This window comes from Podarcis gaigeae, assembly GCF_964106915.1.
Source record: "Podarcis gaigeae genome assembly, chromosome: 1".
NCBI classification, from domain to species: Eukaryota; Metazoa; Chordata; class Lepidosauria; order Squamata; family Lacertidae; genus Podarcis; species Podarcis gaigeae.
The window spans coordinates 28080319-28103396 of NC_139678.1; the positions used below are offsets into that span (position 1 = coordinate 28080319).

Genomic DNA, 23078 nt, shown 5'->3' on the forward strand with positions numbered 1-23078 from the left:
GGCATAGGAGTGTAAATAAAAGTGAACACATTAGTGAAAATAGCATACAAAAATGCATTACTCCATTTGTGCTCTCTCTAGGGAAGCTTGTCTGTTGCCTTCATTACATATATTTAGGCACCAGGCAAAAACATTCCTCTTTCACTAATTAAACAATATATGGCCTTTTAAACTTTATTGTTTTTGCTTGTTACTATGGTTTGTATTTCTTGTTTTTATATTGTAAACTGCCCTGTGATCCTCGGATGAAAGGCAATAAAGATATGTTAATAATAATAATAATAATAATAATAATAATAATAGGTAAAAATATGAAAGCGTGTATATTAGGAGAACTTCATTCTAAAATGCTGATGAATTCTCATTAGGATTTAAAAAAAGCAAAGGGAAATGTGGAGAACTGAAGTTAAGACTGGAAAAATTGAGACACTGAAATTGACATATTGGTCCATCCCGATGTATGCTCCTTTAAAGACTCACAGGGGACAGTGAAGCTTTTCAATCTACAGCTGTGGAGCTTTTGCAGGCTTGTCTTTTTAGGGTTTTTAGCTCTTTCAATCACAGCTTCTGAATTTCTCTGAGCATGTCCCACATCTGGGAACTTCACAGCGCCAAAGCTGGAAACTGTTCCCTTGAAACTACCTTCAAAAGACACTCAATTTTCACACAGGTTGCCTACTTTTTAGATGAAAAGTTCTACTTTGTCAAAAAGGGCAGATTCTGTTACAAAAATAGAATCTGGAAGGCATTTAACTCAGCCCTAGAAAGAACTCAATGACCCGGTTCACCACAATCAAATCCTGGTATGTGCTGCACCCTCACTGAGCTGTGAGAATGCCCCAGCTAAGAAACCCAAGTAGGATATAAAAAATCTTACATATATCTGTAAACTCACAATATTTTCATTTCCCCAAAGACAGCAGATACCTCAAGGATCCAGTTCTTTAGATCCAATTCAAGGCAACTGCTTTGGTATCTATTATTACTGTTTTGGATGTGGAAGTGCTGTTTTATCATGCACGTATTCTGAATATTTTGATTGACTGACTGGAAACGTTTATGAACCTGAATGTATACCCAGGTGGTGACTAAAATATAGAGATCAATCTGTTAGGCACTGCTGCTGAGCGATGCCTGTATTTATTAGTGATGATGTAAGCCCTGTGGCCAATAATCAAAATTCACTTAAATTTACAACCCATACTAGGTTTACTAGTGTGTTTAAGATTGCAGCCTTAATGGAAGTTGTATAAGACCACCAGAAGACCTTTTAATTTTGACAGGCCTTTGACCTGTTGAGCTGATCTGTTTTATCTTCTTCTGTCATTTTTAACTGGCTGTTTTCCTGGTCTGTAGTTTTACTGGCTTGCTTTTATTTTCTAGGATTGGTTTGTGTTGTATTTGAACCTATTTGAAGTTAGCCATTTAGGGAACAATAGGTAGAAAGTGGGACATCATTGTAAATAATAAACAAAGAGAAGAATCAGAGTAAGGGTCCATCAAGTCCAACATCTTATTTCAGGGCCCGGTCCTACCATTAGGCAGAATGAGACAACTCTTCAGGTAACAAATACAGGGGGAGAGGGAAGCTGTTCTTCCTGAGCCCCCAGCCATTCCCCTCTGTTGCCACATAGTACCTCCTGGGACGCCTGGTACAGTGGGGAATGCTACTTTACCACTAATGTTAAAGTCAGATACCACCACCCGTCCAGTCAGCTTCTGTATCTAGAATGGAAAGGAGGCACCATTTTGTATTTTGCTTCAGGTAGCAAAATGTATTGTTCTGACCCTGGCTATTTCTCACAGTAGCCAACCATCAGGTGCCTCTGGGGACCCCACAAGGTGGGAATGAAGCCAATAAACTTCCTGATTCAGGTAGGTAGCTATGTTGGTCTGACACAGTCTAAATATATATAAAAATGTAAAAAATTGTCCAGTAGCACCTTAGATACCAACTAAGTTTATTCTTGGTATAAGCTTTCATGTGCATACACACTTCTTCAGCTTATACCAAGAACAAACTTAGTTGGTCTCTAAGGTGCTACTGGACAATATAATAAACTTCCTGTGATGCTAATTTCAGGAACTAGTATTTGGTGTCAGTGTGTTTCTGAAGAAGTTCTACTTTGCTATAAAACATACCACCCTTCTCTGCATATTTTAAATCTGTGTAAGTCAATAGCTAGAAGAACATGTGGTGATGACACAGTGTGGATTGATTTGGTTGGCATCCATCTGTCTCAGGAGATAATGGAGGAGGGTGCCTTTGGAGGTTAAGTCAAACTGTTGGAAGATTGCAGCGCCTGCTGTGGCTGTGGAGACACATCATCACTAATATTTTGTTGCAGCTGTGGCAGATGAAGGTGTCTGGTTGTGCTGCTGCAGATGTACCATGACTTTTCTTCTCTCTGTGGTCCCATGGTTTTAATTGTGGAGAAAGCACAGTGGGCCATCTACTGAAGCTCTCCCGGAGACCTACAGATATTACATTTTTGTTGTGGTGTGTGCATTTCCTGGTAATAGATGGCGCTAAACACAATGTTCTTTTACTGCTGTAGGGTGCCTGTATTTCTCCTGGTCTCCACATATGCACATATCTGTTAATATATTCTCCCTTGTACAGAAACCCCATTTCGATTACCTTTCCTACTGTTGTAGTCATTACTGCAGAGCTGTAATTTCCAGATTTTATAAAGAGAAGCTTCATTTCTTACCCTTTAATCCCCTGATATGACAAACCTTTTTTCACCTCCTGTGCTTGTTCCATATCCATATTAAACTTTCCTATCCACTGCTGCTGCTTTCAAATCTTGGGCTGGATATTCAGAGCTGCCACATGAAGTGGAAAACAGCCCCACTCTGTATTGCTGTGGAACTGGCACATCTGAAAAGATGGGCTTGCTTTTCAAGAGTGCCATTCCCAGGAGCATGATAGAAAATTGAAACTGGTTCAAGTGAAAAGCAGGAATCCATATTATCAGCCTTATCTGCAGAATTATTTCCTTGCAGAACGACTTCGAGGTATGGGGTTTTGCCAAAATGTATGAAGATGGGGAGAGAATGTGTTGTGCATGCCGTATGCAAATGTCACAGCTCTAATGCGTGCATGACTAACCCCTAATAGGGTAATTCCCTTGGGGTATATGGATGACAAACAGCTCTGAATTTTTACACCCATACTAATGCCTGTATCCCTCCTTATTCCACTTGCCAACCCCCTACAGCTTCCCCCATTAACCCCTTAGAGCTCCCCCTTCCCATCACATGCAAATACAAAGTTCTGTTTTCAACTTCCCAACTCCATTTTGGAAGCCACTTCTCTCTTCTAGGCTTCATCCCCCCTATGCACCCATTTCCTTCCCCCCATATCCATGTATTATTCTTCCCTCCTTTTGTGCAACCCTGCCTTACTCACCTCCATGGTGATCTCCTACATCCGCCCACAAATTGCAACTGCTAAGCAGCTTCTGTCCAATCATGAAGCCACAATCCCCTTGTATTCTGCAGCCTCTTTTGCATCCCCACTTTCATTTTCACCCCTATTCCCATGCCTTCCACTCCCTCCTTTTTGCACCCTTTTCCCTTTTCCTTCCTTTTCTCAAATCTGCCTTGAACAAAGACCATCCTCATTTCCATGCCCCGCTCTCCAATTCTGCAGCCCCCCCTTCCGTATACCTCTCCTGATGATGATATACATTCATCTTTAAGATGAATAGGCTCTTAAGGGCAATTAGTTTGCTCAGCTAGAGAAAGTTCAGTTCTGTTGAATCTGAAACTTCATGTCAAAGGAACCACGTGGCACCAGGAGTGTAATACACTGTAACAAGCATCTCTCCCCCCCCCCCTATTTTAAACCTCCCCTTTCTCCCTCTCAGTGTCTTTTCTTTCCCACTCTCATGCCACGGCCACTGCGTGAAGGAAGGAGGGAAGGAAGGAAGGAAGGAAGGAAGGAAGGAAGGAAGGAAGGGCCATTTCTGAGAAACAGCTCCTCCATGACCTGGGCCTATTTTAGCCATGCCAGAAAACAAACCCCAAATGGTTTTTCTTGACATGGTTAAAAGCACCCCAAACTATGTAGGATTCACTTCATGCAAAAGGCTTCCCATGTAAACAGGCAGCAGTGAAGTTCAGCTTCTTGGTGGCAACAACATCATTAGGAAAGCAGGCAACAATGACGAGACTGTACTTATTTATGCTCTCTGTTTCATGTTTGCTCTGAACGCGCGTGCTTCTCCAGGGAAGGGTTCAAATAATGGCTGATGGGCAATGCAAACTGAAAGTTCCCACCAGGATTCTCTGCTCTTCCTTTGTGCATGTGAGAATTACTACTGATGCTGCAAAAGTAGAAGCACCAGTGGCTGTTTTTATCTTTAAACAACCCTGTTAGAATAGATGTGCTGCAGGGATAACATTTACAGCAGTTTGTTTTACCAGCTGTTTCTAAAAATACCTCTACATTTCTGACTCCTTCATTTTGAATTATTTTATTTTTAGGGGTGTTTCATGCTAGGACGAGAGAGGGGGGGGGGACTCCAACCCTGATAGACAGCAGCTGTTGGGAAGATCACACGGCTTCAGGGATGGACTTTTAGTCTCGCATTTACTGTTCAAAAGTAATAATGAAAAGCTATGAATGAAACAACTGAAAATGCCACTGCATCCCTGCTTCCCTTCTCACTTTTTACAAAGCTAATCAAAGACTTTCTTTTGCTAAATACATCCATTGTGCAGTTTTGTGACAGATGTTCCTGTGAGGTAGAAAAAGCTCCACTAATCTGCAGATGGGTTTAATTTTCCGGATGTCATGTCAAGGGAAAAATAAAAATGGAAGCAAAAAAAGGAGGGAAAGAAACAATGATAATTAAAATAAATTAATTGATGGTGGCAACTGCGACTCAGAGAGTCAGACCCTTATGGAGAAGCAAAACATGTTACACTGGTTTGTATCTCCCCCCACCCCTTTTAAAAAGAAGACAAGCTGTGCAGAATTATTTTCCAGGAGCCTTTCTCTGAAGCCTTTTTGTAAAAAAAGAAGAAGTTATTTTTAAAAGCAAAACAAAACAATGCTAGTACATGATTCTCTTACAGATTTTCTGCAACATAAATCATGCTAATAGCCTTCAAACAACATCCACTTCCCATTAAATGATTACAGTGTCAGTTTCCCCTCTCATAACAAACACAGAAGGCAATCATCCTACCCTTTCTATGACCCAAAGTTTACCCAATCAATCTGAAACTTTTTGTGCTAAGGGCTTACTGATGATGGGTTCTTCTATGGTCAAAAGAGTTGAGAAGAAACTCCCATCCTCTAAAACAGAGCTTGTGGAATAAAGGCAGTCATCAGCCTTCTTGAATCCACTCCCTGACACTTCCCATGCCACGAAGACCAGTCCCTGAATGCTATGGTTTGTCTCTCAAGAATAACCACAGCAGCTGGAACAGGAAAAGACCTGAGTAGGATGCAAGGAAGCACTGATTTCCTTCCTGTTCCATGTCTGTCACAATCAGCATTGTTTCTTTTCTACTACATTTCAGCTTCCACTAAAACCTATGTTGTTTATCTTGCTATCCACTATGGCTGAAACTAAACATAATTAATAACGGAATCAATTTCAGTGCATTTCAATGGGCGGGAAAATGTCAGAAACAGTGCAGAAATACATACTGAAATACAATTATGTTGAATACTGCTCATACCCGCTTGTGTGATTCCCATTCCTGACTTTGGAGAAACATGCAGATTGTAGCAATTTTTGCTACCATTTCCATTTCTTATGGAATGATCTGATGTCACTATAGTCCAGTCTCTCTTCCAAATGCATTTCCTGTCCTGATTTTCAAATACTCAGGACAGGAATACTCAAATATTCAGATATGCCCTCTTCCATACCTGAGTAGAGAGAGGGGAGGGGGAACCTTTTGAAAGTAGCTGGATCTTTCTTTTCAAAAGATTTCTCTCACACACCTCTATGCCAAGCATATCTGCAGACCTCAGGCCATTCCATGTCCTGATGAGCACAGGCCTACCCTTGTTTCTCCAGAGAGAATATTCCAGCTCCCCCCTCAATCTGTTTCCGATACAGATACAGTGGTACCTCAGGTTACATACGCTTCAGGTTACAGACTCCGCTAACCCAGAAAGAACCCAGAAACTGCTTCAGGTTAAGAACTTTGCTTCACTAAGAGAACAGAAATCGTGCTCCGGCGGCACGGCGGCAGCAGGCGGCCCCATTAGCTACAGTGGTGCTTCAGGTTAAGAACAGTTTCAGGTTAAGAATGGACCTCCAGAACGAATTAAGTACTTAACCTGAGGTACCACTGTACTGTACTCTCCTATCTTCACATACTTTAATATTCATGATGTCTTCTGATCCTGACAACGTTAGCAATAAATACAAAAGGCACACAAACATCATACTCAAAATCAAACCAAAGGAAAAAAGAAAAAAAAGCTTCCAGATCTCTCTTTCAGAACCCATTATCCATGGACGCTAGACATGATTTTCTTTTAGTGACACGGGTGGCAAGATAAGACTTTTATTTCCTCTGAAAACAATTCAAACAAGCTTTCTGCCTTCCTGTTTCCTATATGGTAGTTCGTTGCCTTCTATACCTACGTAATGCTTTATCGGGGGGGGGGGGTTATTAACACACGCAGTGGCGGAGCTTCATGCTCCAGAACCTGGGGAAGGAGAAAAGGTGGAGGCGTGCCTAGTGCGCGTCCTTGGGGCGGGGCATGCCGTCTGTGGGGGAGGGGGCCCCAGTGCGGGGAGGGGCAGCCATGATGGCACCCTGCTGGGATCACGCTGCCGGGGGCAGTGAGCTCCCCCCGCACTCCTCTTCCTCTGCCAGTGAATACACGTGCCACTCTTATTAAATTCCTGGCTTTCTTCACACCATGCATTACATACTATTTCCCACCCCACCCTCAGTTCCTTCCATGTACTGGGTGAAGCTTGGAATCAAAGTTAAAAAGCTGTTCATGGTCTGTCTAGACTCCTCCAAACTTTTCCTGCCACTTTCCCCTGGGAAAACCCACTGTCTACCACTGAATTGGAACGAAGACCAATCGATTTTCCTGCAGATTCAACAGGTGTGGACGAGCCCTAGCTTTATATAAAAAGTGGGTGGCGCTGTGGGTAAAACCTCAGTGCCTAGGACTTGCCGATCGTATGGTTGGCGGTTCGAATCCCCGCGGTGGGATGAGCTCCCGTAGTTCGGTCCCAGCTCCTACCCACCTAGCAGTTCGAAAGCACTCCTAAGTGCAAGTAGATAAATAGGTACCGCTTTATAGCGGGAAGGTAAACGGCGTTTCCGTGTGCTGCACTGGTGCTGGCTCGCCAGAGCAGCTTTGTCACGCTGGCCACGTGACCCGGAAGTGTCTCCAGACAGCGCTGGCCCCTGGCCTCTTAAGTGAGATGGGCGCACAACCCTAGAGTCGGACACGACTGGCCCGTACGGGCAGGGGTACCTTTACCTTTACCTTTAATAACTGGCAATAAGACTTTATAACACCGTCAGTGCTCACGACAGTGCAGAGGGGTTAGGGTTGGCAATGCACACAGACTGGAGTTTATGGGGAACAAACCTCTGTTTGTCTGTGCTGCCAGTTAATTCTGCATGGCAAATTAATTATATGATTTTCCTATATTGCTCTCATTTTTATTGTTGTTATTTTAAATTGTATACTGCCCTGGGAGCCATATACCAAAGGGTGGCAAGTTTTTTATGTTCAAAAATACATAAAAAATAATAACAATATCAGCAGCCGTTTCCCTTTTTAAAAATGTATAGTACAATTAACCGAAGAGCTGCTATTATAAATCTCTTTGTGCCAGGAGTTTTAAAACTTCTGCTTATCTGTAAACACACTGTACATAGGTGGAGCTACATAGAAATAATGGGTCTACTCCTCAGGTATATAGTCCCACCAGCCTCAGCCCTTGCATTGCAGTTCCTTGTCAGATCTTCCACCCATCCTCCCTGTATGTTGGCTTTATATGCTTGACCTTGCTATGGACTTGGTTGGTCACCGTATTTGAAGCTGGAGAGGAATTTCTCTATCAGATTAACGGCCTCTGTCTGTTGGTTTTGCCTTCCTCATTGTCACAACCTTTGCAGTTTAAGCACTGGGTAAGCCTTAGTCTTTGTTGGAGGGGAGGTTGTAGCCTCTGTCTGCCCCTCCAGACTTTGGGGGTATCCCGTTGAATGAATCTGGTGAGAGTTGCTTATGTCCAGACACCCAGCAGGTGGCTAGGGCCATAGCGCTCCTTAAGGAGGCAATCCCTTTGTGGGGGTTCCTACTTAATGTAGGTCATAGGACCTCTTCTGATTGACCCCTATAAGGGATACATCCAGAAGGGGACTGGTTGTCAATGGTTATACCCAGTGCCTATGCCAGTGATGGCCAAACGTGGCCCTCCAGCTGTTTGGAGACTACAGTTCCCATCATCCCTGACCACTGGTCCTGTTAGCTAGGGATGATGGGAGTTGTAGTCCCAAAACAGCTGGAGGGCCAAGTTCAGCCATCACTGGCCTATGCGAAAACTTTTACATCTTAATCAATGAAGATATTTCCTGATTTGATCCAAAGTAATATGTCCTGTCTGTTTATATGGGAGTCGGATATTGAGGGGTAACAGTGTGTGGCCCAGGCAAAGATCCTAAGAATTGCAAGAAGCCTATTCCTTCCCACTAGTAAAGGTAAAGGTACCCCTGCCCGTACGGGCCAGTCTTGCCAGACTCTAGGGTTGTGCGCTCATCTCACTCTAGAGGCCGGGAGCCAGCGCTGTCCGCAGACACTTCCGGGTCACGTGGCCAGCATGACAAGCTGCATCTGACGAGCCAGCGCAGCACATGGAGCGCCGTTTACCTTCCCGCTAGTAAGCGGTCCCTATTTATCTACTTGCACCCGGAGGTGCTTTCGAACTGCTAGGTTGGCAGGCGCTGTGACCGAACGACAGGAGCGCACCCCGCCGTGGGGATTCGAACCGCTGACCATACGATCGGCAAGTCCTAGGCACTGAGGTTTTACCCACAGCGCCACCCACTTTTTATATAAAGCTAGGGCTCGTCCACACCTGTTGAATCTGCAGGAAAATCGATTGGTCTTCGTTCCAATTCAGTGGCAAGTCCTAGGTGCTGAGGTTTTACCCACAGCGCCACCCGCGTCCCTTATTCCTTCCCACTAGAGCCCTTCAAAAACACTGAAAAGCTGCTCCTCTAGAATAGCATTCTATGGTCTAGTTTAGCACAAACCATGGGGTAGCATGAACATGAATCATAGAATCATAGAGTTGGAAGAGACCACAAGGGCCATCGAGTCCAACCCCCTGCCAAGCAGGAAACACCATCAGAGCACTCCTGACATATGCGTGCATGTGGGCTTGTGGGGGAGGTGACTGCAGCTGCTTTCTTCCTTCCCGGGCCATTTTGCTGCTGTGCTGTAATGACCTAACCCATAATATGGGTTACGGCTTATGGTTAGTCTGAAGAGACCTAAACCACAAGCCTGGGGTCAGAAGGCATGCTAAGCCAAACTATGGCTTAGCTCGGTGAGGGCAGGAGCAAAACAACAGGGGAGGAGGGAAGTGGCTGCAATTTCTCTGGGAACCTGCAAGCTCACATATCCAGATTAAACTGTGGTTTGAGTTAGTGTGACTTGCAAACCAAGCCAATGTGGCACAGGAGGAAATCAGAGATCCTGCTCTACCTTGTGAGACAGAGGTGCTGTGTATGATGAGAAGAGCTCCATTCAATCCTAATCATATAAAGATACTGATGACTGTAACCATCAGTATTATACTAATACAAGCGGGACCTTTTATTAGTACAAAACCTTGTAATATGGAGTGTTTCTCTTGAGGATGCCAGCCAGCCAGCCAGCCATGCCCTTTCGCAAAAACTCTGTTCAAAACACAACCACACACACACACATTTCCCACTCTCCGTCCACACTCAGCATTCTGTGCCTGCTCAGTCCCTATTAAGATATTTTTGTGTCCTTCCTCTTTTTAGGGTTCCCCCTATTTAAGGGGGTACTTTCATAAACATTGAGGTATCATTAAGCCTTCTAATACCTTCTAAATAAGGACTGGCATTTGAAGAATGATGGAAAAACCCACAGAAATTTTTATTAGCACCTTACTCTCAAAGAAACTCTCCATTAAACTTGTTGAGGAAGACAGCATTGGACAATAGTAAGCCTCAATGGCTTGACATGAGATCTACTTTATACAGTGGAAGGACTAACTGCATTCCAAATGTATTCCAACATGTATTCATGTTTATTTATAATATATCTAATACCCTTTAATACCTCAAACCCCTAACAAATGCAATTCTAAAAATGTTTTGCACTTCCCTTTGACCAACAATACAATTTGCAAAAGATACTAATTTCAAACTAAATAAACTCTTAAACCAAAATTAAATTAAAATTAAACCAATTTTTTGCAACAGGAAAACCCCCCACAAACACTGCAATCCCATACATGCCTACTTAGAGGTAAGCCCCACTGAACTCTAGCGCTTACTCTAGAGTAGACATGTGTATGATTGCATGCATGGGTTTTACCCAGCTGAGTAATACACCCTTCAAAACCAGTGGACTTAAGCTAGTTATGACTAACTTGAGTCCATTGATTTAAAGGGGTCTACTCTGAGTATGACTTACTTGAATACAACCCAAAAAAGTTACTATGACTTCAGACTAACAACCTGGGGAGCCTTTCACTGTTTTCTGCCTTAAAGACAAACTAAAGGACACAGTCTCCTTTATCTAAACTAAGCACCTATTGTGTAAAGATCATGATTACCTGAATTTTCCTGGCTGCTCTTCATCTACCCACATGGTATTCACCTTATATAAATAACAATCTCCTGTCATGTCTACCTGAATTTCTGATTACAGGAATAAACTGTATACCCCTGAGATGAAGTTAAAACAAGAAGTTGTAGCTATCCTGTGGGTTGCACTTAAAACGCAAGTCCATTGCTTGCAGCGCTTCTAGAGGGAAAGGTTTCGAGTTTTGTTTGAAATAAAAACAATATAGCCACAGAGCTGGGGCTTTTGCTAAGGATGGCTGGCATTGCACAATGCTATTTTACTCTTTTCCTTGGACAGTAGTTGCCTTGTCATTACGTAGTTAATACAGTTCATATGGCAGAATCCAATGCTGCCATTTGGGGGAGAAGAAGGCGATTCTATCCAGTTTTTCTTTCCTTCTGCAGCCCCCTGCATCACCTTCTAAGAAGCTCTGGAAAGTCTACCAATCACATGGAACATATAAGTCCAGTAAATCAAAAGCTGCTATGTGAGCAGACAAGCTGCATTTGATTCCACTCAAATTTATTTTAAAAAAGCATTTGCAAATTTGTCTCTGCTATAAAATTTCTCCATATAAGCCTTCTCCAACCCATGCCCTGCCCCCAGATTTTTGGACTACAACTCCCAGCAGCCCAAGCCAACATGGCCAATGGTGAGGAATGATGGGAGTTGTGCTCACAATATATGGAGAGCACTAGGTTGAGAAAGGCTGCTCTATAGTTTGGTGATTCCTAATGCAATTAGTGTCAAGAGCTATTGCTAGATGTTTTTGCCCCTTTGTGGAATTTCCTCTAGGAAAGATTGACAGGGGAAAAGGAGGTGGGAGGAGAGAGGAAGTGAGAGAGTACGAGGAATTAGAACATCTTACGAACAGAGAACAGAATCACACGACACTAGAACCATGGATTCCAAGACACAGTAACATGACAGATGGACACAGACAAGACAGAAGATTGCTACCCAAGGAGACTGGGGAGGGAATGAGGGAAGCAAAAAGACTTAACAAATCAACATAAAAAATAATAATATAAATACTGGGGCTGCTAAAGTAGCTAATGGTATTTGAAGAAATTATCCAATAAGAAAGTCAACTATATAAGAAATTAAATGTTTAAGAACGTAAACAGCTATCCTCCCGGCTCCCCAAAAGGTACGCTATAGAATTGCTGGGTTAGCCTGAATGCGTCACTCTGATGAAACAAGATGGTTGTCACTATAGCCCATGCATTAGTCAATGGAGGTCATAAATGGTTAGTTATGTCAGCTAATAACTATTGCATGCCACAAAAATGTGCTTGCACGGACCCCAAAAGAAATAAATTCAATGCAACAGATATTCTGCACTTGCAATAAAATTCTTTTTATGCCATCAGCCGTTTGTATGTGAGGAATGGGTTGGGGTCTGGAGGAGGGTTTTTAGAGGGACTTTCCCCCTATTGTTACATTTCTTACTTTGGGGAAAAAAAGCAAAATATGTCTACCAGGAAGGAGAGAATAAGACACTCCACAGAAGCAGAGGGGCAGGGGAGAAAGAAGGGGGATAAGGCAGAATAAAATAAGGGAAGGTGGAACAATAATCTTCATTCTTTTGTACACAACTTTCTTGGGTGAATTTTTTTTTCAATATGGAAAATTTGGAACATTTAGGATGGCAAGAAAAGATTTTGTTGCCTTTGTTTGATTGCAGATCTATATCTTTCTTGAGTGGACCAAATTCTTATTTCATAGGACATTCTCCAGAAATAAAACATAAAACTTCAGCAATGAATTTCAAATTAAAGGAAAAAAAATGGCAGCATGGTGCCACCATGACCGAAATAATAATAATAATAAATAAATTAAAAGCAACGGTCAACCACCAAAAATTCATGCGGCACAAGATGAGGTGAAACGACAGAAAATGTTCTTCAAATATATACAGTATGTATATCCACCAGTATAAGCACAGAGTTAACCATGGCCATATTGACAGATATACCTGTATATTTTTTTCTCCCTGCCCCAGCCCTCCCCAAGGATAACTTGTGGATGAAATTATCATTAAAAATACTTAACATAAATTAAAGGGGGGGATGCTCTAAAAGAAACTTTGACATGCTTTGTACACTAATTAATAACAATATCATGCATCTCTCCACATTAGTGGATGACAGGATTAGATGAGGGCATGAATTTCTGTGTAAACATGTGACTGGATGATGAGGGCTATTGCTAAAATTGGTTTTTCATTATTCTATAACACACATATATATATATATGTACACACACACACACACATATATATTGTACATAGTGTACATATAGATATCAAATCCTTGAGGGGGCTTTTGGGGCTTAGAAAGGAGAAGGGTCAGTACATTAAAATCAAACCATAAAAAACCATACAAATTAAAATAAGAGGGACCTTATAAGGCATCTGCATGAACAATCAGTAAAACTTGCTCTTTCTTTTTGTGTGTGTGGCATAAGAAAAAAATGCATGTAACTAGGAAGTTCCATTCAGGGACGGCCCTATCGTTAGGCCGAGTGAAGTGACTTCTTCAGGTGGCAAAACCAGGGGGAAGAACCAGCTGCCACATGCCTGTTCCTCCTGAGCCTCAAGGCTTGCACCTTTATGTATATAGAGCTGTAGCCTGTCCAGCACCCCATAACTAGCCAACAGAGTCGTACCTTGGATCCCAAATGCCTTGGTACTCGGACGTTTTGGCTCCCGAACACCGCAAACTGGTTTGTGAGTGTTCCGGTTTGGAACCTGAACGTCCTAAAGGGCTTCAGTGGCTTCTGATTGGCTGCAGGAGCTTCCTGCAGCCAATCAGTAGCTGAACTTTGGTTTCTGAATGTTTTGGAAGTCGAACGGACTTCCAAAACGGATTTCATTCGACTTCCCGGGTGCTGAAATTAGATCCACCTGCCAGTTCAATCCACTTCTGTACATGGAATGGCAGGTGGGGGACACTATCCTGTCCTTTGCTGTAGAAAGAAAACGGTTTGGGGCTGGCCTTGGTCCCATCAAGCAGTCTTTGTTGCAAGACAGCCCTTGTCTTTGCAGTTCTGCCCCTCATCTCAGCCTATGTACATCGTTGGAGTTTGAGCAGAGACAACTGGCCATAGACGGAAGAAGCTCACTGCTTATGCGGCCTGCAAATTCTTAAAAGGGCAAATCTGTATGTGCGGCTTGCAGATGTACCTAGCATTCCTCTGATTTCACACATGTTTCGCCTGGCACTCGCACTATTGCTGGCATGTTTTAGTGCAATACACTTTGGACCTTCTTATTTCTGTGGAGCTTTGCTCTATGCAGACGCTTGTTAGGAAAAGCCTGCTGGCTTTATTCAGTGGTGTGTCAGCTTCACCTTATCAAGCTTCTCGGAAGAATAAAATATACTGACATTTTTGTTCTGCAACAAACAAACAAAATGCAGGCAGGGATTGCTGTCAGGATGATAAAACTAAAGTCAGCATACATGAACTGCGTAAACACTGGGGGCAAAAAGAAGGCTTAAAACCATAGCTAAGGAGTAATGTTATACTAGATTTTGCTTCTGTCTTCTTGTAAGGACACAAGGCTGCAGTTTTATTCTGGGTTTTTTTGCTTATCTGTGTTAATCTGAAAATTACCAAATAACTCATCCACAATTACCTTTTGCCCCATGCTTTCTAGGCACGACACCATGTTTTAAAACTCTGCATCCGAGCACTTTTTTTTTTTGCCTACCCATTTTCCCCAGCAAAGCCTGCTCTTTAACACTGAATAGGAACAAATAGCAATTTGGATTTTCTGTGGATTGCCATTTGCTCTGATTCAGTGGTAAAAAGTGGGGTGGGGTGGGGATGGACTGACACTCATACACAGTGTTTTAAAGTTCAGACCTGTGCTTTGAAATGTGGCACAAAAGGAAGCCTAGGTGAGTCCAAAGAAGCTCTGGATGCACATGGTGCTTCATAACATCAGAAAAGCCTGTTGGATCAGGTCAACGCCCCATCTAGTCAGGCATCCTGTTCTCACAGTGGCCCACTAGATGCCTGTAGGAAGCCCTCAAGCAGCATCTGAGCACAAGAGCACTCTCGCCTCCTGTGGTCTCCAGCAACTGGTATTCAGAAGTGTTACTGCCTCTCACTGCTACCATTCTGCTGCACTATTTGCTCCCCAAATCAATTCACATCCAATGTGCTTTTATGTATAATTTTACAATTTTTAATTGACACCATTACTCCCCTTGTAAACTATCGTTGTTGCTTTTTCTGGTCTATGACCGTAATAAATTAATTCAATTCAATTCAATTCACATCCAATGAAAAGCATTGCTCCATGCACTGAAATGAATGGAAGAGCCTGGGCATTCAGGAAAGTTTGCACATCACAGTGCATAGGTTTTGGAGCAGGTCAACGGTCTGTACAAACTTACACTAGGGTGAATTGAAACACAGACAGCTAGCACTTCCATATTTAAGGCTGCACTCTGATGCACACTTGCATGAGACATAAGCTCTACTGAACACTGTGAAACTTACTTTTGAGTAAACATGCATAGGATTATGCAGTCAATTTCTGTCTGTATACTGGGAGAAGAAATGAAAAAGTCCCTCCATTTACGTAACACACAGCCCAACACAAAGGCCTCTCACACTGCATTTTAGCTCTGCTTTGATCTCAGAAATATAATACAGGGCTTAGCTGTGAGCCACCCGGAGGTAACAAGTCCACCTGGATTGCATAGTGTTGCCAGCCACCAGCTACCTGTGATCAAGCAGATGTCTAGCACGGTTAGGATTAAGCCGAAACAGCTAGGTAGGGCCATTTCTCATTTTGGTATTAAAAGAGATGATATAATGATTTTTGGATGCAGATAAAATGAATTCAGAAACTCAAGGATCATTCTAAAAGCTCTTGGGCAGCTGTCACAAGGATTTTTTCCTCCCTCAGACAATGAAATTGGGTGAATTTCCTGCTTATTTTTTGAAGACAGCAAAGTGGACTAGGACCACAGGAGTTCTCTACACTACATTGCATTTTAACCCATTGGTTTTCGCCTCAAGAAATAACTGCTGTCCCTTAAGTCATCCAGGGATAATGGATAAGAGAAGCTGAACGATAAAGGAAGAGGATGCCTTCTATGTTAAATGCAAATTTACTGACAATCAGTGAAGGGGGTCATAGGAAGTGGCTGGAAGGTTAGTTTATTCAGCTGTTTGCTCCTGAGCCACCTGGGAAAGAAGCTTTGCTGCCCAAACCCCTACAGCAGTAAGGGCAACATCAGATGTGGTCCTAACATCTGCAATTCTATGCACATAAATTCAACAGTGTTCACTAGAAAACATACTCTGAGGTAAGTGTGCATGGGAAGGCAGCTAAATTATGTTTCTCCTTTTGGGGTTTTCAGTGTAATATGCAATCAGGAAACTAACCAATCTCCCCCATATCTCTTGAGCTGTTTCACACTTAGAACTCATGGGTCTCAAAGCAGAAGAGAAGGGACCACAGCTCAGTGGCTTTGCAGAGAATCATAGAGTTGGAAGGGACCCCAAGGGACAGCTGGTCCAACTCCCCTTGCAATGCAGAAATCCTGCCCACCACCATGCCTGGGTGGGCTCAAAACACCAACCTTCTGGTTAACAACAAGACACACTGACCCATTGCTGTGAAACTGAGGGAGATGGCTTGAGGGAGCTGAGTGCATTTGCCCTGAAAGGAAAAAGATGGGGATGGGCGGACCAAAGTGCTAACAAATTTATAACATTTAAGACAGAAAAAGAGTGAAAGGAGACACTTCACCAACTTGGGAGTAGTTGAGCAAAGCAAAACACACATTGGCGGTAAAGCCTGGTCTCATTTGATGTTCCTTTCAGTTCTGTGGTTCTACGGCACGACCCCTATGTTTCCAAACGGCATCTTTGTGGATGAAGAGGCATTTTTCATTTTGTAGCAGCCTGCTTCATTCACTGATGCCACATCTCAAGGTTCTGTGCCACTGCAATTCATCACCATGGAAGTAGCTGTGATATTGCCTTCACAACAACTCTGCAGGCGATGGATAAGAGGAGCAGATTGATAAAGGGGAAGAAAGGCTTCTGTTTTAAATGCAAATTTCTTGGCAATCAGCAAAAAGGCAGTGGGTAGGAGAGCTTAATGAGGTCCTAAAAGATTAGCAGAGGAATTTGAATCAATGATTCCTAACTGCTATTTAGAATACCAACTCTGGTGCTTTTAGCCCTTTCTAAATGAAACAGATTGCTTATCACCAACTTTTGGGGAGCAGGGAGCAGGGTTGCAGCTTGGTGTGGTAGTGGCGGATCAGGGCCTCTTCCCAGCTCTGGTGCGACTGGGGGGAAAGCGCCACTTCCTCCTTCCCCTGTTTCACTGAATGCTTGGGCTTGCCTACAGTTGGAACCATTCAGAAAAGCCAGAGTCATGGCCTGATCTTTATGTGATGGGGCTGCCCAAGGTTGAGTGGGTAACCCCAGCAGAGGACCTTGCTATGGAAGGATTCGACTGCCCTATTTGGGGCCAGGGAGGATTTTGCCTCCAGACATTTAGGCCCATTTGGGTTTTTTGCCTACCTTGTAGTGACTGTCACAACTTGATGGCAGATAAGGCATTGGGCTGGATCCTTAGTCTAAATGGACGGGGGTGGGTACCCTCCTCCACTCCAAAGGATCAGGGTATCCCCTTAAAGGGACCCAGTGAGGATGCATCTGTCCTGTCACCCCAGATGGGGTACAGATGGGCCATGGCACCCCCTAAATGGTGATCCTGATGGGGGGATCACTCTGATTTTATGTGCATCATATTGTGATCCTTAACATTGATCAACCCTGCCAAAATAACCAACCAGCAAATGGGCCGGTTGATTCAGGATACACACCCTTTGCCTTTACCAAAACCTACTGGCATCTGTAACCAATAAAGTTGTGGCCTGGGTTTTCTGGGTATGTGTGGTTATCGCAAGCTTATCATGCCTTGGCTCCATCATCTGTGGCTCTACCACACAACCTTGTAGTAACTGCTTTGCGCTTGTAAACAGAGCACAAAGTCTGGGTTGGGTGGTTTTGAACAGCCATCCTTGTCTCCTTCCCAACTGCTGACTCTGCAACATGTTTGTGGACTGAATATGACTATAATGGGAGGATTAGAAAAAGTTGGGGGGAAGAGTCACGGGGCAGGAGAAGGAATAAGCAATAGAAGTTATTTTGTACTTGCCCCATGACAATGGCTTGATTTGCATCTTGTTAACCCAAAGTATGGCTTAGTGGGACTCCATGAATGTGCTGGTTCCCAGAGAGGAGTTCACAACTGTTTTGTTCCCCTCTGGGCCTTTTAGCTCAGTACTGGGTGGTAGCTAAGCCTAGGTTTGGCTTAGCATGCCATCCAAACCCAGGAGTGTGGTTGTTGTTGTTGATGATGATGATGATAAAAAACAAATGCATAGATCACTTCACAGCAGTTAATGTATCTCCTTTGTTACCATGAACAAATCTTGGCTACAGATCACCACTGAGGCGGAAAGACTTTAACCACTATCCTGGACTAAGACAAACCACACCGTGCTGAGCTAGACAGCCTGAGGAAGTGCTATTTCCTTCTCAGCAGCCAACATGTTCACTTGTTCATGTTAAGCCATAGTTTGGCTTGGTGTCAAGTGCGAATCGAATGGATATATTTTGATAATATACTATCAATCAGCAGTGACTGCTGCAACAATGTTTATGTTGACATCAGTAGTTAAGCAGGCCCAAACCTTTGGCTTAAAGAGCTTCAAGAACATCTGATGGAAGAAAGCAACTCTGCCATTTTCTTAGACTGAACTGTGTATCAACTTATTCTTCAATTCATAATGTTATGTTCCTCTAAGTTTATCATGGAACTTCCCAGGTACATGCAAAGCCACAGTGGTTCTCATTACTGCCAGAGCAAGTCCTACCCCTAAAATGCAAGCAGAATATGAGGGGTGGAAGAGAAATGTGAAAGCACTAGCCTTGGGTGGCTTTTATTATTATTATTGTTTTAATCTGAAACACTTCAGGGTACTATGAACATAACCATCTGATGTTTGGATTTTAGAATTTTTTTATAAAAAAAATTAGCCTCTTCAAAATAATAAAATCACCCCCTTTTTAAAAGGAAACGAAACGAAAATAAAACAAAAGTAATAAGCTTGTCTACGTGTTTCACTTTTAAGGACAGATTCTCATAAAAATCAATTTTGTACACAGAAATTCAATGAAATTCTGTTCTCTATTATAGAAATGCTTAACTCATGGCAAGCTTTGAAATAAAAAAAAAATAAATACTTGGAAGAATTAGTTAAAAATAAAATAGACTGCAGTTGCCTGCTGGATATTAATACTGTCATATCTATCCCACCAGAAGAAAAGCCATCAAACCATCAAAATGTATCTAGGGTCGAAGGGAGAAATCGAGTCGGTTTCAAATTACCACCCTAAGTTTTGACCGTTCAGTGGATACATTTTGAAGCATCGCTGCTGCAGGTAACATGGCACAGCTTAGTATTTTGGAATGACTATGCTTTAGTCCTTCTCAAATTGTTTGGGTAAATAGAGTGGGCACACCGCCATGTTAGCCACATTCAAAATCCCATGGGCACATGGAACTTTCACGGCATATTTTCACATCCATCAAGAAGAATTCAATGACAGATATGACAATAGCTGCATGCTGGGTTTTCTTCTTCTTTTTAGTCAGTAGTCCAAACTTTTAACATGCCAGAATAAATGCCACTTTCCTTCTCCCCACCAGGGCCTGTTCAAAAAAACCCACTACAAATATGTAGCACAATGGTTGGTGACCAACTGAGCAGGTACTGGTTCCAGAACGTTTGTTTTCCTTCGAAGATGGCTTCTCCAAATGATGACATATTTGTGTCTTGCTCCTGCCAACTCCATGGGATTGGATGCTTGGCTTTATGCGTTTATATCGGAGATACAGTTCTACACATATATACATATATCACATATACATATATAGGCGTACATATATATGTATACATTCACACACATATATATATGTAGGCATTGTTAACTGCGAGATGAAATAAGAAAGCAGGCGGAATATAAGACTGACCTGGCTTACCTACACTCTGCTCACATTCAATGAGGTCTTCGTCATCATTAGAACATTCCGCTGAATGGTCTGAGGAAATGAGGTCATCTGTTGTCTGACAAGTGAAACAGGCACAAGGAGACAAAAAGAAAGAACCGGTGATCAGACAAAAAGAATGGCACTCCTAAGCAGATGAATCTGCAAACAGGAATACAATTGAACATAACTACTAAGCATAGGTAAAAAAAGGTAAAGGACCCCTGGACAGTTAAGTCAAGTCAAAGGCGACTACGGGGTTGCAGCGCTCATCTCGCTTTCAAGCCGAGGGAGCCGGCGTTTGTCCACAGACAGCTTTCCGGATCCTGTTGCCAGCATGACTAAACTGCTTCTGGTGCAATGGAACACTGTGATGGAAACCAGAGAACACAGAAACATAGTTTACCTTCCCGCCGCAGTGGTACCTATTTATCTACTTGCTCTGGCATGCTTTCAAACTGCTAGGTTAGCAGGAGCTGGGACAGAGCAACAGCAGCTCACCCTGTCACGGGGAATCGAACTGCCGACCTTCCGATCAGCAAGCCCAAGAGGCAAAGTGGTTTAGATGACAGAGCCACCCACATTTCCCCTACTAAGCATAACCATAAGCAACAGAGAAGGTGCACCATCAACAGCAAGTATTGAGCTATAGAGAATTATTGCCAACTCAACTTGGCTTTGCCACAGATGTTTTGTCATAGCACATGCCTGGCTTCATATGCCTTTTAATTGTTGCCATTATTTACTTTAACAGACACATGCATATCCTACCAGTTGTTGTTTTTTTAAAAATACTGTGGTGCCACACAACGTCTCCCATTTAAATTTATAATATTTAATGCTTCTGAAGTGCTTCTGGAGTAGTCAAAGTATTTCAGAAACCATTGTGACAAAGCGTGTTCTCCAATAAATAAGAGCACGTGTTGCGGTGTGGGCCACCGGGTCAGCCCTCTTGTTGCCAGACAGGTTAACAGTTGTTGCCTGGCATTGTGATTGGATAACCGGGTTGCTGGGGCAAATTGTATGTTTCAAATTGGGTGGGTGGGACCATAGTCTTTAAATATTGGTGCACTCTGGTTTCTCTTTCTCTTTGCAGAGTGCATCGGATCACCCGCCCGCCCGCCCTCTTTTCCGGTTGACCTTGCTTTGCCTGTCATGGGGTCGTCTGCCTTGGCGCAGGGGCCTAGTAGGAATTTTGCCATTTGGTGATTGGCTGTGCCATTTGGTTTTTGCCTACTACTCAGCAATTCGTCACAACTTGTAAGGTTGTGGTTAGGCATTGGTTATAATATGCTGGTGGTGGAGGGGTCAGGATAGGCTGTGCCTGCTCCTCCTATTGCGCTGAAGGGAATTCCGTTAAAGGAATCCTGGGGCTTGCCACGATTTCGTCCAATCCCTGTCATGGGACCAGGGCCGCCCAATCCCTGTCATGGGAATCCTTGTCATAGGACCAGGGCCGGCAAGCTTTCGGGGAGCTGCTGGGGTGAGCGGCGTGGGTCCGACGCTTAGCTCAAATGACCCCCAAGTTTGACTTTCCCTTCTACTGGCTACCGATCGGACCTCGGGATGTCAGTTCTGTCCCAGGCGGGGGGACAGATAGTCATAACCAATGTCTAAACAACCACTCACTGATTTTGTATTTTAATAAAGTTGTGGCCAAAATAGTGCCCAAAAACGAAAATTACGTGTTATGTGTGAAGTTATTTGAGGGGTGGCCTGGGGACCTACACATGCAACCCTTCAAGTTTGGTCAGTATTAGTATCCTCATATTACAGAATTTCAGTGACATCAGAAACACTGCTTGGGGAAATGGTAGGGATGGTTGCAGGTTTTTGTTGACAAATAAAAGTTTGGCCCTGTATACACAACATTTATGTTCTGTAGAACTGCAATATGTACTATGCTATTAGGTAATATAGATATGATATAATCCTATTATCAAGACACTGCCAGAATGAATATTTTGCACAGCTAATCCTTCTGGTCTGATAAAAATGTTGACTGTGGGCCAAACTACATGCATGTTAATCATGCAGTTTGCCTATGAGTACATGATCTTTTTTTCTAAAATAGCCAGTCTGCCCCTGACCCCAGACCTGGACCTTTGGAGCTGCAGATTGGAGCAAACTGCAGGTTGGGGACAGGTATGATATGAATAGGAACCACAGTGGAGGGCAAAGGTTCCCTGCTCCCATGTTGGGCAAGGGCTGTAGCTCAGTAGTAGAGCATCTGGTTTGCATGCAGAAGGTCCCAGGTTCAATCTTTGGCATCTCCCAATAAGACTGAAATCCTGGAGAGCTGCTGCCAGCCTGTGTTGGTATCACTGAACTAGATGGACTAGATGGACAATAGCCTGACTTTGCATAAGGCAGATTCCCATGTTTCTATAGTTTGGCAATGTGCAGTTAAGCTTCTGTTAATAATAATAATAATAATAATAATAATAATAATAATAATAATAATAATAAAATTCTTATATCCCACCCACCTGACTTGGTTGCCCCAGCCTCTCTGGGTGGCTTCCAACAAAATGCAGCATCATACATCAAAAGCTTCCCGAAACAGGGCTGCCTTTTAGATGTCTACAATAAATTGTATAGTTGTTTAACTTTTTGACATCTGCCAGGAGGACATTCCACAGGATGGGTGCAACTACTGCAAAGCCCTTCTGCCTGGTTCTCTGTAATTTCACTTCTCTCAGTGAGAGAACCACCAAAAGGCATTCAGTGATGGACCTCAGTATCCGGGCTAAACGATGCAGGTGGAGAGGCTCCTTCAGGTATATAGGCCCAAAGTCATGTAGGGCTTTAAAGGTCAATACCAACGTTTTGAATTGTGCTAGGAAACGTACTGGGAGCCAATGCAGATCTTTTAGGACCAGTGTTATGTGGTCCCAGCAGCTGCTCCCAGCCACCAGTCAGGCAGCTGAATTGGGATTAATTGGTGGCCCCACGTAGAGTGCAGTGCAGCAGTCCAAGTGGGAGATAACCAGAGCATGTACCCCTCTGGCGAGACAGTGGCTAGGGAGGAAGGTTCTTAGCTGGCATACCAGATAGAGTCGGTAGACAGCTGCCCTGGCCACGGAGTGTAGACTGAACAGGCCAGGCAGAAAATTGCCTTCCAGATACATCCACATAAAGCCAAACACTCAG

The 23078-nt window shown here is 43.3% G+C and overlaps 1 protein-coding gene across 32 annotated transcripts in view; it reads right to left on the minus strand.

Moving 5' to 3' along the window:
- NRXN3 (neurexin 3) overlaps window positions 1-23078 on the minus strand; it is a 1202656-nt gene that overhangs the window by 25719 nt on the left and 1153859 nt on the right. For 21 of the 32 annotated variants that reach the window (XM_083730619.1, XM_083730616.1, XM_083730611.1 and 18 more), the window contains one exon: window positions 19911-20004. In XM_083730619.1, the coding sequence (XP_083586745.1) occupies window positions 19911-20004 (94 nt within the window). The remainder of the gene's footprint in view (window positions 1-19910; window positions 20005-23078) is intronic. The other 11 variants (XM_083730631.1, XM_083730615.1, XM_083730641.1 and 8 more) reach the window with 1 other exon arrangement.